Consider the following 18,368-nt stretch of genomic DNA (forward strand, 5'->3'; position numbering starts at 1 on the left):
TGTTCAATGGCTTTCTTGTAGTATATGAAATATGGTGGGCGATTTGAAATGCACGTGCCCTGAGCAAACTACGATGCGTACGCACACTGCAGGGTAAAGAACAATGGAAATTGTCATAATTCGCGCGCATACTGCCGGGTAATGACGTCACATGTCAAGTAGTCTATACCCGATCATTGTTGGAGTTGCCTATAACCTATATGTTTAAAATTCAATATGGCCACCGAACTGTCATGTGGTCCAGTGGATTAGTGCGCTGGACTTCTGTATTCTGTATGTAGCAGCGGCGCGGGTTCGAGGCCCACCTGTGCCGAACTGAAATTCCATTTTTTTTTTAAATTTAATATTAGGGAAATGAGACGGGGCGAATTTATGTATGACGTAGAGAGGATTAAGATCCCTTTATTGATCCCTGACCCCACCGACTACCCCGGGCTGATTTCATGCAAAACAAATCACCAGACGACTGACTATATGACATAGCGCCACAACACGAGCGTTGGTAAAGTATGTGGCCTCACTGCAATACATAGCTACGTAAAAACGTACGTAAAAACGTACGTCCTACGTCTACGTTTGGAAAATCGCAATCTCTCTAATATGAAAAATATTTTACATACATATATATGTGACGTGTCATGTCAAAAGGAGACACTTTTGGGCAGGATCGTAAATGGAGAAATATAGCCAAAAATCTGCCCGGGGTGATTTGTTCACAATTTGGGTTTGTTGCGAATTTGTGATGTTATTAATGTTTTAAATTTTATTGTCTGCTAGTTTCAGACCGGAATATAACTGGCATCTTGTATTTTTTGAGACATTTTTCAAGGTAATTCCTACTCTCAACATTGTCAATAATATTTTTAAAGGTCGATATCTCAATTTCCAATTTTATAATACCATAACTTACGAACTCAATATCTTCGGCTCAGGAATGTCCGATTTCATTGGAGAAAACAGCGTTGTGGAGTAAAATATCTCTATATTTACGATATGTAAAAACCTCAAAATTGATAACCTGCCCAAAAGTGTCTCCTTTTGACATGACACGTCACATATGTACTTGTACAAATGTGTAAAAATTGTAACAAGTTAACCAGTAAATCAGGATTACATACAAACAAATATTTCTATCAAGTTCACAAATTATGTGTGTTATTAAATTAAACTATTATGAAAAGAGGAATATCACTATTGTTTCATGCGGTATTCCTTTGGCATACCCTACCACATGGTTTTCAATGCAGGTCTTTTGAGAATACACACACAGTAAATGGAAGAAACGGTAGGGTATTCTGAAAGGATAACCAAATTATGGGGTATTGACATTGTAACCAGGGATGTGCAAGCTGACCTGAAGGACAAAGCCTGAAAAGTGTGTGAATCTGGGCCAAACTGAGCTTCCAAAACGGGCTGAAAATAAAGAAAAGTGTGGGAATTTGGACTTGCAGAATCATACATTTTTTGGGGGTCTTCTCAAGGTAATATTTGTAATCGGATCGGAAAATGTCATTTTGGTTCACTTTTTTGGACAGGGTTTATCAAATTGTTGTATAATTATATTGTCTCAACCCTATAACCCTAAAAGTAGAACATACGCTACATCTACTTTGTTTTGCCTGGAAAGGAGAAAATTATTGTGATATTGTGCTCATAAAAAGCACCATACTTGGGAAATTATTATCACATTATTTGCATTGCAAATTTGTTTTTGATTCAATAGTAATTCTCAAATAATCTCTATAGACCTATCCCACAATTGGATCCCACTCAATTTTAAATTCTAGCCTACAATGTTATGTAGCCAGAGTTTTTAGGGTGTTTTTGTTTCCTCCTCTTAAGGGGGTACTACACCCCTGGCCAATTTTGTGCCTATTTTTGCATTTTTCTCAAAAATTATAGCTCATTGGTGACAAGTAAGATATGTATATTATAGGGCAAGGACTACACCTACTGTACTGAAAATTAAGCAAGTCAAAGCAAGTAGTTATTGATTTATTGATCAAATATTGGTTTTCCCTCATTTTTGACTGTAACTCCACAACTGTTGTCTGTGCTGAAATAAAATTTCCATTACAGTAGTTGTAGTCCTTGCCCCTATAATATACATATCTTACTTGTCCCCAATGCTATAATTTTGAGAAAATGCAAAAAATAGGCACAAAATTGGGCAGAGGTGTAGTACCTCTTAAGCAAAATAGTTATGACAGCTGTTACCTCAAAATACTAAGCTTAAAATACTGGCAAAATTATATACACTTATAATGGCAAAAGCATGAGAATTTCAAAATTATGTATTTATGTGCTATACCCATGGGTCTCTTGTTCATATCACCCGCGTACAAGGACTTTTAAAAAGTACCCAAAGCAAGTATGTATCATTGGTGTAAAATGGACCCAAAAAAGCAAGTTGTTTTCTACCCTAAGCAAGTATTTTAGTGTAATGAGTTGTGATGAACACACCAAAAACCGCCGGTAGCGATACAAAAAAGCACATGTTTTGAGGAGTTTTTGAGAACAATTTCACTCAGAATTTTACCTTTTTTGGCAACTGATTTGTGTTGGCATCTTGATGCCGAGTTAGCTACCCTTTTCAAGTAACTATGCAATTACGGTACCTTTTGTCCTCAAAATAAAGGTGAAATATATGTTCATGTTTACTGGGCCAATTTCAATTTTACACTTTTTGGGGGTTGAGTGAGCAAACCAAATCATGTTGCTGACCACACTGCTCAGCAGTCTTGTGTTGTCCTTTTTGGCCTGTTTCCTAAATAAAATGTAATAATTTCCATATTATATCTTGCATCCCTCTTGTATTGTGTGTTATTTGAGTATACATGTAGTGCCTTGGAATATTTCCCTTTTAAACCCAAAACATAATAATACCCACAACTGAGCACCACATAATTTCTGATATAAACAAGTTTATTCAAAGTACAACAAAAATACATCAACAATAGAAATTTACACAATCTTTAAAATACATCTTGTATTTTGACAAAATTAGAATACAAGTCTGCTACAAAATATGAAATTACTTTGACCTAACAACAAAAAGAAAAATGTTATGTCTCCAAGCCCATGGCAGATTCAAAAACGGATGCATAATGCACTTCTTTTTTTTTTTTTTTTTTTAAATTTATTTTTCACTTAAATTTGCATGTATCAAATCAAATAACTTTCTTCAAATTGAATTTGCCATTTCAGCTAAAATGGATGTGCTACATGTAGGCAAAAGGAATGCGCATGAGATTTGAGACATAACATTTTTTTGGCCTAATCTTTGTTTCAGGTGTGTATAGACTTGATTCACTTTCCTAAGCCACTAAAGGCTTTTTCATGTTTTTCCCCTTCCCTCGATTTTCAAACAAATCTACAATATAAACAATCAATGCACAATTAAACATTTTATTTTGACACCCAAGATGTACATGTACCACCAACTTACCTATGCCGTGGCATAGCCAGCATTTTGGTGTGAGGGGGCATAGCTAAATTTCCGGCCCCATTTAAGGGGCAAGGCCAGATTTTTGTCCCCATTTAGGGGGCAAAGCCAGATAATTTTGTCCCCATTTGTCAATTTGTTGTCCCATTTCTGGTCATTTTAAGGACATTTTGCTCTTTGCCATCCCAATTTTGTCCCTGAAAATTTTCTGGTGGGTGGGGGCACTCTGCCCCATGCACCCCTGGCTATGCCACATACGGTACCTGTTTTGATAAATAATGTGATTGGACAACCTGACCCTGCAACCAGGGGTGAAGCCAGCTTTCTTGGTCAGGGGGATAAAAAAAATTTTTGGGGGATAAAATTTGGGGGAAAAGATGGACAACATTTCTCGGTTGCATCATTTGACCAGGTATTATCGGTGGGATATACACATGCACCATTTTTCAGAGAGACTGTACATGTAAAATCTTTAAGCTTGCAAAAAAGGCTTTTAAATTGGTGCCAAAATATGCATTTTACACTATTTTGGCCCCTTGCCCCCTTTTTTTTCCATTGCCTTCCCAATTTTCTTTCATTTTTTGTCAAGGGGGCATGCTGGCTACGCTACACTCCAGCCTGCAACAACACACTGCATTCTCAATTCAACACCCTTGAATAAATTGCATGTATTCCATCATGCATTTAGCTAAAAGATTGCCCTTATACATACAGAACTGATAATTCTCAATCAATCAGTCTTTATTTCATTCAAAATACAACAATACAATAACAGCTAAACAACACATTTCTTATTGGATGATGTTCACCATTTTCCCTTGAATGGAACTTGCGGAACTTTTTTTGTGTGATAAGGTTTGGTTTTCATTTTAAAAGGGTGTCACAATTTTTTCAGATCATTTTATTAGCAAACTGACAATGTCCCTCTAAATATATTGCAGTGAAAGACTTGTGCCATCTTCATTGCCCAAATTCTTCCTGTATTTGTAAAATGGTTTCCCACTAAAGCGATGAAATGATTGATTTTAGTGATGAAGCAATAAAGTGATTAATTTTGGGTCATTAAACCTCTTCCATAAGGAAAAAATCCCTACTGACCAGGCCTACTTGGCAGTCGACCTGTGGAACAAGTTTGGTTAAATTCAGTTACCTAATCTATGCATATCATTTGATTTTGATTTTAAAGCATAATTACAAGGAAGCGGGGAGGGGGGGGGGACACATCCCCCTATATTTTGCACAATATTTGCACTTAAATTACGACAAGCTTACACATTTCTTGACCTCGGAATAATTTGTTTCAGGTGTGCAAGGAAGGGTGTCATAAAAATTTCCAATCCGAGATGGGAGTCATAAAAAATTTCAGTCCGCAATAGGGGACATAAAATATTGACTCTATGGTCACCAACATATTCATAACCCCCTTCAGAACAAAATGGCAGCCCCCCCCCCCATGCTGTGTTTTCAAATCAAGACAGTGGCGTAACATGGGTCATCCAATTGGGGGCACCGAACATGATTGGGGGACACCAACCATGATCGGGGGTGGCACAAGCTCCCGGTGCCCCTATGTAGCTACACCACTGAATCAAGAGAAATCAGAAAAACTTTGGTGGTCCTCAACAGATCTCAAAAAGTCCCTTTTTAAAGTAATAATCCCATCCATGGACAGAGAAGATATCTTTAATACACTTCCCACAATCCATTTTATCCCTGAAGACACAAAATACCTCATTATTGATGAGATCCCATAAAAAATGCCAGACTATCAAAAATCTGAATTACTTTCTAGTCCGGGAAAGAAGTTCAGAAATATCTCAATCGCAAGATCTGGATAAGCTCTGTTGGTATTTATTGTCACTATCAACCCATATTGCACTGAATCATGCAAATCAGTACATGAGAGAAATGCATTGTGGGAAGTGTAAGATATCTTCACTGATTTATAGGTAATCTAAATAATCTTGTAGAAAATGCAAGACTATCAAAAATCTAAATTACTTTCTAGTCCTGGAAAGAAGCAAATCAGTAAGTTTTAAAAACAAATATCATAATAGTCCAAACAAAAATGGGTAGTGGTGGGGTGGTACAAGGGACATCCCTCAGAAAGGAAAAACAAGTACCAATATAGTCCTTGCCCATCACTGACCACAGCATTAGGTCAGAGGATGATTTAAGGAAGCCCCATCATGCACCGCAAACGTGTTATCACTAGAGTTTCAACTGCCACTTTACTTTTCAAATCCCATTGAATACTGTGCAAAAGATGTTATTTTACATTGTGCGTGTGTCATTATTACTTGGCCGATTTCAGAACAAAAGTGATGTATGCATAAAGGATAATTCACACCTTCTGTAGGTAACATAAAATGTGAAATCAACTAGCATTTTGAATGCGTTTTATTGTAAATATATCAGTTCAAATTCAAATTTAACCATGCCCGTCAATGCAATGTGCGAGCAGTGGTGTCATGTTCACTCACACAGCTGTGCTAACCGCAAGTCAACACAGTGGCATGGTGGGAAGTGGTTAAATCATCCTCTGGGGTTAGGTGAAGCCAGATATCCATGGTGATTTAGATAGGCTAGAAATAGAAGGCCCTCAACGCATGGAGAAGTGAGCGTAGATGCACACAAAGTAAGACTCACTTGTGCGTCTTTGTTGCTATGCAAAGTCAATATGCACATTGAAGTCAGTACTTGTTTGTCTGGGACTTCCCCTTGGTGCCCCTCCCCCATCAGAGCAAAACATTACTAAAAATCAAGCTATTTTGGGCATATAATGCCAAATTGTTGGAATTTTGATCACCCCAGATTTGACTTTGCTTACTTTTGGTTTATAGGTCTCCTTCAGGATATCCCCCCCCCCTGAAAAAGGTCCACATTTTCAAAATCTGCATCCTATCAAAAAATCCTCTATGCAGGCCTGGTCTAATTTAGTACAATCTCATAAAATTCATGTTGAAAATTTTGGTTACTATTTCAGAATTTCGAAATTTACATTATAAAGTAATAACATACACTTTACCTAAATATTGCTATTATGCTATACAATTCTATAAAGAATAACAGAATTTTACGAAGCTGCAAAAATAGAAGAAAAATATACTAGGTACAAACTACAAGGAAAATATACTAGGTACATTGTATTTTACATCTAGGTACATTATATTTTACATTGATTTTTCAATTATTTATTATTTATAGAATTGCACATCACATCAAACATGTTAACCTGGAGTTACACTTTAGAAAAGGTTACTAGTATTGAATGTGTTGCCGATATGGTCACATTTTCACCTCTTACTATAACAATGGGTCATTTTTTATGATGTTAGGGGGCTGGCATTTTCTTCGGAAGGGGGGGTCCCAAATTTACAAAAAGTCGGCGCGAATAAAATTGCGACCCCCTATTTTGGCAACAAAAATTTTATGACCCCCCCCATCACTGATACATCTTACCCCCTAAACAGGCTAAAATTGTATTGAAATCTGTCTTTTTGAATAAAACAAACACACTATCTGTGGTCATCTTCATGTGACTCTACATTTTGGTCATCAAAAATTGTATGACCCCCTCCTTATTTTTCTTTCCAAAAATTTATGACCCCCCAGTATATTTGAGACCCACCCTTCCGAAGAAAATGCCTGTACCCTTAACTACATGTATGTGGATGGGTCAGTTGGTTTTTTTGTTGTCAGTTTGACTCTACATGTACATGTACAAATGTTTCGTAGGCTTACTTTGGTTACTAGTCATGCTATAGTTCTATTGCAAAAGTCCAAAATTGCCATTTTTGGACGATATATATAAATGTATCATATTTTTGAAGATTACTATATATTTTGTACAATTTTCTACTACACCATTTTCAGCCTGATGTGGCAGTAATGTCAGTGCATACTCAGGGTGCAGCCTCAAATCACTAGCATTCACTGAAAGAGTTGGCGTACACTGACGCTACATAGATGTGCAAGTGAAACAGCCGCTTCAACACGTTGAAGTCACTGCCACATCAGGGTGAAAATGGTATAGGAAGTATGTTAACATAATATGTACATATTTTGGCAATAATATTTATGACACTGTTTATCAAAAGTATACATCGAGGAGGTTCTTGATTTTGGATATAGGGTGCAGATATGCGGCTAGGATTCTGACCCAAAAATATATTAATAATCTGGACTTGCTTTATGTAAAATTTCAATTTGCTACCTTTTTGAGAAAAAAAAAATCGAGAATTTTGTCATAACACAATTTTTTATGATTTTAGATGAAGTTTGAAGAAGGCACCCAACACAAAGCTATATATATATGCCTGTGAGCCTGCAATGCTTTCCTTCTCAGCTGCACATCCTTTTACCACCTTTCCGCTAAGAACATCCAAATGCTCTTGTTGATACTCATGTTCCTAATAATGGTATATCCCACCGAACATAAAATGTACTTTACAGAAAGCATTTAAATGTTGGGTTGTAAAGGGTATATCGAGGGTTCAGAACCAGAAAGCTGTAACTCACTATGACCAGCTCTCACAAAATGAGCATAAAGTTGGCTCTTCAAAATCAAAATATCCTCCACAATGTCTTTTGTTTTCTTTTGAATTTTGTCATGATAAATGAACTGTATCTTCTACAGTGCTCATTTTGTGGGAGCAGGTGATTGTGACTTGAGCCTTTCTGGCTCTCAACCCTCGATATACCGTAGAATTCCGTCTGGAAGCATATATGCCTCTAACGAGGTTTTTTTTAACGAAAGATATGAAAGCCCAATACCCTTCTCAAAAACATTGCAATAGATTGGTCTTACAAATATACATGTTTGTACAGCCGCCTTTATCAGTAATATAGTTGTTCAAACTCCAAATAACATTTTTGTTGAGAGTGTCTGCCTCTTGTCTCTTGTGTCAAAAAAACCTCGTTTAGAGGGATATATATGCTTGTAGACGGAATTTTACGGTAATGTTTTTATAACATTAAAAAACTTTTTTGACAACTTGCTGCAACATTTTAACATTTTAACAAAATGTTATTTACATGTTAACAAAATACTTAGCAAAAATGTTTGCCAAAATATTTCACAATAACATTTTGAAAATGCTGTGACGTTTCAATGTTATTAAAATATTTGGACCAACACCAAAATATGCTTATAATCTGTTTATGTTTTAAAAACAATTTTGTGTTTGCTGGGATGATATCATACATTTTCAAAACTTGTATTATAAATGTAGTAGAATATATTGTACATACATTATGGTCTACCACACTACATGTTGATCTTTGGCAAAATCAATATCTAAATTGCACAGTAATTGTATCCCTGATTGCTTATTATCAATGTCAGCACCTCAAAACTCAATCAATTTATCCTTCAGCCAGAGGATGTTTAAAGACATTCCCACAACCCAATGGGGTTTCTGACCTTGTATGTCTGGCTTTTGTACACATGTAGTACAGTTGAGCATACCTTGCATTGGAATTGTGTGCAAATATCTGGTGTTTTCATCCTATTATTTAACATTCAAAACATCGAGACTTAGGAATAAAATTAATGCAGTGGGACAATATGAATGTTTCCTGTAAGAAAATCAAATATCATTCCTAAGTCTCAACTATTAGCTCGTTGGCTGCAGTTTTAAAATTACCATTTTGTGTGTGTGGCAATGGGGACTTTGCCTTTAAAATTAGGTTATATTGATCAAATTTCCCAATCATAGTGCATTGTAGGAATGCCTTTAAGCCTCCTCTGTCCTTCAGCAGACCTTGCCATTTGAGGGGAGCGATTGCTCTTGATTGCTTTAATTCACTCGCCACCGAGTGAGTGGTTTTCTACTCGCTCGCTGCGAATCACCCAAAATTGAATTCAATTTACAATAAAATTTCAGCACTTTCAAGGTATTCAATTTATCGCAATAAATTAACCTTAGCATAATCATGATAATCCCTGAAAATGAAATGTCGACTGCTCAGTACCAGAAGTAGGTAAGTGCAATAGGTGTTATGTGTAGATGAGTACAATATTCTGTGTGTAAATTGCCAAATGTTCACAGGGCAGCTATTGCACTTACCCACTTCTGGCACTGAGCAGTCAATATGGTCAACAGTATGAAAGTGGTATGAATGATCTTTCAGACCTAGAGAGTGATTCGACTACGATACTATACTAGAGAGTGATTCGACCACTCGCCTAGCTTCATGCCAGTGAATGATTGACCACTCACCTTTAAAATCTACACGGCAAGGCCTGCTTTGATCAGTACACCTGCCATTGCATATGTACAAATTGAAGACCATTGGACAATGGAAAGTCAATTTCCAGTGTCACAAAATGTTTCCCTGAGACAGTGAGGAGGTGACATATTCATTATTTGACATATTCCATGATTGCACAATTTGTTATTATTAACATCATGCATAAACATAGATTCATGCATAAAACTTCTTTATAGACATTTGGTGGGACAATATCCTGGCCCCCGCACTCCGTTTATCCACTCAAGCTCGTCAGCGAACTTTGAAAACACTCCTTTTGCATATCATTTCGCGAACTTTTCAGAAGAAATACCCTCTTTTCTTAGCAATTTCACTGACCTTTAATAATGCCCCTTTTTTGGTACTCTTATTGGTATTTTAAAATCAATAAATCATTGTTAACATTGTTTGCTTTATGCAAATCCAAAATAAATGAAGATGTTGAACTCACATTTTTTTAGTGAAGTTTCACCACTACACTAGTGGTTTCTTCAGACTGGCAACTCATCACATCTGACTGCTTCCTTTTATAGGCAACAGGATGCACTATAGAGGGCATGATGAGTTGGTCAAAGCGGGGGTCAAAGATGTTGTTGAGTAGGCCCCCTCGTCCTTGTTTAGAGTGACTTTTCCTTTTCGGCGTATCCAGCTGGCTTCTTTCAGCGACTTAGTGGTCTTGTCAGCTCTGTTGATGACTTATGAGTCCTTTAGCTCCCAATTGATGGAATGATTTGTAGAGACAACATGATCAGTGATAGCTGACTTGTGAATGTCTGTGATAGATGACGTGCAGCTGGCTCGTATGTTGGGGCTTAATTTCAAATTTCTCCACCTCTTTTTGGTGTTCTTTGAGGCAAACGCAGAATGGATGTCCGGTTTCTCCAACATCTTTGACAAACTCATTACGCCTTCTATAGCGGTTCCTGTTGCCTATAAAAGGAAGTAGTCAGATGTGATGAGTTGCCAGCCTAATGAAACCACTAGTTTAGTGGTGAAATGTCACTAAAAAGTTGAGTTCAACATCTTCATTTATTTTGGATTTGCATAAAACGAACAATGCTAACAGTTAAATCTAACAATCCAAATGAACTTGTTCAAAGATTCAATAAATCATGCCTGATACTTTAAAAACTCATAATTTAATATGATTTCAGATGAAATTCAAACCTTTTCGGGTTCTATTTGCCCCTTTTTATTCCCATTATTCATTTCTATGGATTCCTTCTGATCCACCGATGTATAGTCCACAGATTTCTGTTCCGTTGAAGATTCAGATTTACGCTTTTTGTAGACGCAGAAGACCACCACAAACAGGATGAGAAGAAAGACCGGTATAAGTAAGAGACATAATATTGTGACTAGCACTGCTTTGTTGAAAACACGACCTGTTGGGAGAAATAACAGAACAACAACAGAGTTTCACATACATGTGCTATTAAATATTTCGTAGTATTTGAACAAAAATCCAACTAAACATAGCACTGAAGAAAAGGCTCCCAGGAAAGGGCTATTCCAGATAGAAATTCATACACCCCCTATGGAAGACATGACCTTAATATCCCATACAGGGGTGTAGAACCCATTTGAAACTCACACTCCCTGTCTGGAAGATTAAGGTTATGTCTCTCATAGGGGGACTGGATTTCAACTGGAATAGCCTAATGCTCAAGAGTGTTCTGGATTAAGTTTCCAATTAAATGATAAGCCAATTATAAAAGTTAGAGAAATGAAAATACTAAATAGAAAATAGAAATATATGAAATCTACTCGACACTTGCCAGTTCCAAAGTTGGTAGGAATAAGAAAATTAAGGATCTGAGCATCCCCATCAAGCATCGAACATTTGCCCACCAACTACACTACAAGATTCCTACTGATGGGGCTGTCTGCACAGGTACACCGTTGCCAAGGTACTGGGATGGTACAGAATACCTACACAGTACCAATGCTGCTACTGCACACAACCCACCAGTAGTGGTACTGCACTGGTACTTCACTAGTACTCCCCTGGTAATTAATGCACAGGCAACAGTGTACCTGTGCAGGCGGCCCCAATAGGAATCTGGTAGTGTACATTATAGATCATAAAAAATAACCCAAAATAGCCTCTACATAGTACAGTCAGTCTACTCTGAAGTACAAAGTACCAACGCGGACGCACACATTGTGCCGACTTTGAAGGCACGCATACCTCAGCAGAGGCAGAGACGCAGCACTGCACACTGTTTACGCGCTGTATATGCGAGCGTTATCACTTTGTACTTCAGAGTGGACAAACTGTAACATTATCTTCTAAATGATTAATCATATGTATGAAAATGATTTTGCATTGTATAACTAAAATGTAAGAATAGTTACCTGTTTTTCTGGCCACACATGATGCCTTGGCATAGTTGCCTGATGGACATGTATGTGTTCCATAAACTCTCTTACACAGCCCGATATTAGTCTCTTCCCCAGTACAGTTTACGTTGCTCATCAAATAAAACCTGTCCTCATGGCCCTTAGGATAATCCACTCTAGCGGAGTTATTGAATCCTTTGGAATCAGTAAACCCTAGTTGATTGCAAACAACAGTAGCATCCTTTAGATTCCATTGATCAGAGCATATGCCCCACCATATGCCAGCGGAAGACACTTCCACTCGTCCGGAACTGTTATCATGTCCTCCAAACAACCGCACTGGCAATTCTGTGTACAAATTAAACAAAATTAATGAGACAATAAGGGAAGAGGCCTATGCATCATACACTCGAACATAGAAACATTAAAACTTTACAAAGTAGCGCACAAGATCTAATTAATAATGCTTAATCGTTATTCTTAATATATCAATATACAGGGGAAAGAAGATTGCACTCTAGCACAATTAAACACTGAAATTACAAATGGAAACATAATATGCATAGGCAGATAAACCAGAGAAAAAACTCTGGACATACCTGCCTGTATAAGGACTTGAACCCCAGACCTCTCGCTTGCAGCAATGGAAATAGCTGGTGTTGCGTAGCAAAATGCTACACAATTTTATCAATTTGCTACACAATTTTGGAGTTGAATAGCATTTTTATAGACATAGACTTACACAAAGTATGTGAATGTACCAAGAGAAAAGTAATGAAAGCAAATTTTGCTATGCATAAAAAAATGCTTACTTCCAACACTGCTCGCTTGCAGGGCGAGCACTCTAACCACTGAGCTACACAGACTGTCCCTGATAAACAGGACTCAAATCTGGTATATGAGCATTCAGGGTAAACAGTACAAACAACACAGAACACACCACATGATCATTATGATGCTTACATGCCAGGAAAGAGGCAAGAGGACAAGGGAAGAGGGCAAGAGGCGGATATGCATCATACACTGGAATGTGGAACATACAATGTAGAAACATTCAACATTACAAACTTTTGCAGTTTCAACATCGCACACTAGCACAATTACAAACTAGCCCACAAGATCAAATTAATGATGCTTAAGGGTACTACACCCCTGACCAATTTTGTGCCTATTTTTGCATTTTTCTCAAAAATTATAGCGCATTGGTGACAGGTAAGATATGTATATTATTGGGGCAAGGACTACAACTACTGCACTAAAAATTCAGCAACTCAAGGCAAGTAGTTATTGATTTATTGATCAAATATTGTTTTTTCCCTCATTTTTGACTGTAACTCCACAACTGTTGTCTGTGCTAAAATAAAAATTTCCAGTGCAGTAGTTGTAGTACTTGCCCCTATAATATACATATCTTACCTGTCACCAATGCGCTATAATTTTTGAGAAAAATGCAAAAATAGGCAAAAAATTGGGCAGGGGTGTAGTACCCCCTTAATCGTTATTCTTAATCAATATACAGGGGAAAGTATAATCACGCATCGCACACTAGCACAATTAAACATGAAATTACAAATGGAAACATAACATGCATAGGCAGATAAACCAGAGAAAAAACTCTGGACATACCTGCCCGTGCAGGGACTTGAACCCCAGACCTCTCGCTTGCCGGATGAGTGCTCTAACCACTGGGCTACACAGACTGTCCCTGATATACAGGACTCAAGTCTGGTACTTATGGATATGAGCAGTCAGGGTAAACAGTACAAACAACACATGACATACCAGTGTACAAGATCAATTAATGATGCTTACCTGCCAGCCTAATATAATCATACAAACAAGCTTAGGGAAGAGACCTATGCATCATACACTGGAACATAGAAACATTCAAACATTACAAATTACAAACATCACAATTAAGAATCACACAGCGCACTCTAGCACAATTAAACATGAAATAGAAATGGACACAAAATAAATAATGTTTCAAAAAAAATAATTGAAGTTGATTCCAAAAAAAGAAGAACATAATACACTGACAGTGACATTAATGCCTCCTGCATTTTCAATATGCACTAGAATATATTTTCAATATACTGGAATGGCATGTTTTTATGTTTGCCAATAGTTGACGAACTGACTGAACTGGTGCCTGAATCATCGTTTCCATCAGAGCTATTAAATCTGTCAGTCATTCAGTTTATTAAAATTCAGGTGGTGTATGACGTGCAGTCCCTAAATTCAGTAAATTTTCATCGTCAACCGTGTAATTGAATGGGATTATTTTGAAATTTTAAAACGCTTGAAATATCACAAACAAATAGGCCTATGTTGATAAATAATATAAATACAAGCTAAAACCGTTGGGGTTCGATAATGAACCCCACAAAACTAACCGAGTATATGGAAAATGCCATACGGCCGGGTGGTTTCACGAGTTGCCGGCTCGATCATGTCATCCGCCGCCTGTTAAAATTGATAAGCTAAAATCTCAAAGGTATTCTGTCCCTTGAGTTTGAAATCTACAGGCCCTAATCAATGTTCACAGGCACAATTTGTAAAATTTTAATGTTACATCGGTCCACATTTGTGACACTTTGTAATACTTGCCATTCAAGCGTTCAAGCAATTCCTCCTGGATTTTCAATACAAAATGCCTCTGGCCTTAGTAAATGGTTACTATTTAGTTTGATCAGCTCTTAATAGGCGGGAAATGTTAGGCTTATACCACTACGCCGAAAAGTAGACCCATGTTAAGAGTGCTATTAGTCGACTGCATGGCCTACATTTTGTAAAAGAAAGTAGACAAAGTATAGGACTAGAATTAATAATTTGTGATGCTTCTGGCGAGATCGATGTCACAAGACAATTCTAAAAATAAAATATTTTGATAATAATCAGCGATGTAATAAGGTCCGCCGATTACGAGCTGATCAAAGTATATGGCCCCAAGCTCTAGCGAGACCACAACACCAGTTGGCCTTTGAACCTGTCATACAAAAAGCATTCACCCACCTGCTTGGTGTCTTGCACATGCGACACTATTAGGCCACCCACACACTGTATTCTCTTCAGTAATCAGTGATTTCCTACATCCAAACAATGAGTGAAATCCTCGTGGTGACACCGCATTAGTGCAGTTCACTGTTCCTTTGTGTATAGGCATTGACCCATCTGGAGGATCTATTATAATGCCTTCATTGATCAGAGCACCTGTGTAACCAGACTGACGACATGTCGTATCAGCTTCTGTGATTGTCCATGGAGTAGAGCATAGGATACCCCATTTGCCGTCCAAAAAGAACTCCACAATACCAGTTGATGGGCGAGAACCACCAGTAAGGCGAACATCATGTTCTGGATGTAGATATAATTGTTAATAAGACATTATATTAAGTGGAATAAATTACGTTCCACTCTATAGTGAATGGGAAAATCTATTACAAAAAAACACATGTCTAATGTCTTATAAACATCAAAAATTTATAGCTTAGCCATAATAGTTTTAGCCAAAATGTATGACCTCCTTCAAATTTTAATTTCATTAAATTCTTTACCCGATATGCTGAAATAATATTAGTATACATGTAACTGCCAGGAAGGGGTTCTATCCATTTTAGTCTGAAATAATAAGGTAGAGTGTAAAATAAGGTAAAGCCTCACAGCCACAGGTTATTTTGGATGTTTAACAGCTCTATGGGGGACTTAAAGTCATAATAAATTTGGCTGATTCCATTTAGGTGCAAGTTGGGATATTTGTAAACATTGCAAATATGGTTCGAACAAATTAAACCAATTTCATATTGTAAGATCAGGTATCGTACAATTACCAAATAGGGAGTTTAGAGTTAGAGTTGGGGTTGGGGTTGGGGTAGATTGTAATTTAAGACTAGTAGAGTTGCACCCTATTCGGCAATCACTCCTAAGATCATACATTTAATATGGCTTTTAAGTAATGTCCCATTTTTATTAATTGTCCTATTGAATAGCTAGCTATCTTTACTCTAAACAATGCTAAAGGCAAAGTATTTATTATCTACAAAAATGTAAGTACTGAATCATTTTGTGTTATAAAGACCAAATCAAATAATAAAATAATTTGCTCAAATCTTTACTTGCTCTTCAGCTATCATCTAAATCAAGTTGTTCAAAGCTATGAATTTGAAACTGGCTGGCTGGGTCAGTGGCGTAACATCATAGGGGCATGTGCCCCCCTTGACCTGAAAATTCAGAAAATAAGAAAATTGCTGAAAATGACTTGGGGGGGCTTTTATCACAATACTTGTTCTCAGTTGGAGCTAATTATGGCTTATGCATATATCCAATTTGAATGTTTTGCTTTTACTTATAACCTCACAATTTTTAATATTGAAGCTTAAAGGAGTATGTCGTGATCCTAGCATCCTCTATTTATGTCATTTTTCATTAGATATCCACGAAAAAAACCTATTCCCAAAATTTCAGTTGATTCCGATTTTGTGTTCATGAGTTATGCATGATTATGTGTATTACACTGCTCCATAGACAATGTGTTGTAATTTCGTTCCGGTGCACCAGAACGAAATTCAAATTTCACGATATCTTTGCTAAAACGAATTAATCTGCAAGAAATATTTTGTACATAAACATTATGTAGCCAGAGGTTTCCAGTGATATAAAAATCTCAACTTTTTTTGAGAAAAGTGGGGGATGAGGCTATGGATCACGAAATGCCCTTTTAATTGTTATAATCATATTCTCTCTGCACAATACTCACGTAAATCCCGACCACAGACAGTCAGTACCATCATCATCCCCAGTAATGCTTGCAAATACATAACTTCATACATGTATACAACTATTTAGCTCCAATACGGTGATGTAAGTGGCAATTTCAAATCTTCACACAATTACGCTGGTGGTGACATCTGTTGTACTATCCTCTGAAATTGTAATAAAAAGGAAATTTATATATTATGTTCATTTACTCGAAACATGCTCAAACTTTATTACTTTAGCCTTATTGTAATGTATGTACTATAAGTACTCAGCTCAGTTATTGCATTCACTGTTTTGCAAAAGCGAGATAGACTGACACCCTCATCAGTCAGTCAATGTTCACTATTAAAAACAAGCATTATACACATACATGTAACTTGTGCAGTCAGTAATTGCTATGTCTGGTTCAATCCACACATAGTTCCGCCCCTTTGTACATGTAAAACCCCTCTAAATTGAGCCCTGCACGGATGCTACGCAAAATCTGAGGTTCTGCGGACGTGCAAAAACTCCAAAATCGGAGGTTTTGCATCTATTTTAAATTTTGTTAATAATGTTTACTACATCGATGGTCTAACCTTCGTCATGCTCATGCAGAGTGCCAGAAGGCTAGAGGAATTTAGACTTGCTTGCCAGTCCTATATACGCCGTACCTATGTATATTAAGGACTGGCTTACGCCATTTTGGATGTCAATGGGAAATACACACAAGTTTAACGATTTGCGCCGGTTAGAAACTTGAAAAAAAATCTTAAAAATTTTATCAATGTATATAAAAGTGGTACCAACCTTATTGTGCTTGCTAATTTAAGACTCGGTTGAAACAAAATTAAGGATCGAATGCATTTTAGTGTCCAAAAGGCAAAATTATCGTCAAAGTTCTGCGAAATCGGCACCCTTATGCGAAGGGTTCAGAATTGAATCGAGAACGAAAATATCCGATCTTTGCGATCAAAAACACAAAATTACAACTTTAAACATACTATTGGCAAAAGACATTATTACCAAACAATATAGAATAGAAAATTTGACATCATTTTCTCAAAATATTGAAGAAATTTGCTCACTACTACATCGAAAAAGTACGCAATCCAATTCCCGTTCAAACGTGTGAGAAACTGAAAGTGCATAATCCCGACTAGAGGAATTCAGCTCTAGGTAAACAGGTTTGGGATTTTGAATATTGTCGCACGGGCTTAACGTGCACAGTTTACCTTGTGCAAAATAATGCACGCTGGTTAGTTAACAGTACATACACTGAATTTATGAAACTGAAATCTGCTAAATATTTTATACATGTAGGCTACATTTGTAAAATTTTTATAAAGGAAGCTTAAATTTGTTAAATGCACATGTTTATTACAGGTCTAAAAGTTGAACTTGTGGCATAATTTGACCCAAATTCCAAAGTATAAAATGGATTGAAAACATCAAAATATTAAATAACCAGTGCAATATAGGTAAAAGTATGTGACATAATTATGATCGATTTCACTTACCGTTATTCGATGAGTGGGTTTTAGACAAACCGTCCAAGATTTTGTAAACAAAATAGTAACCAGCGCTG

General features: G+C 36.9%; 1 protein-coding gene across 1 annotated transcript; it reads right to left on the reverse strand.

Annotated features, from left to right (window-relative positions):
- Positions 1–10,078: 10,078 nt before the first annotated feature.
- LOC140172425 (CD5 antigen-like) lies at positions 10,079–16,446 on the reverse strand. Its single transcript, XM_072195573.1, has 4 exons — positions 16,389–16,446; positions 15,059–15,400; positions 12,059–12,391; positions 10,079–11,085 (listed from the first exon to the last, which is right to left on the reverse strand). The coding sequence occupies exons 1-4, from the start codon at positions 16,444–16,446 to the stop codon at positions 10,862–10,864; spliced, it is 957 nt and encodes a 318-aa protein (XP_072051674.1). The 3' UTR covers positions 10,079–10,861.
- Positions 16,447–18,368: the final 1,922 nt, after the last annotated feature.

This window comes from Amphiura filiformis, chromosome 16 (genome assembly GCF_039555335.1).
Source record: "Amphiura filiformis chromosome 16, Afil_fr2py, whole genome shotgun sequence".
Lineage (NCBI taxonomy): Eukaryota > Metazoa > Echinodermata > Ophiuroidea > Amphilepidida > Amphiuridae > Amphiura > Amphiura filiformis.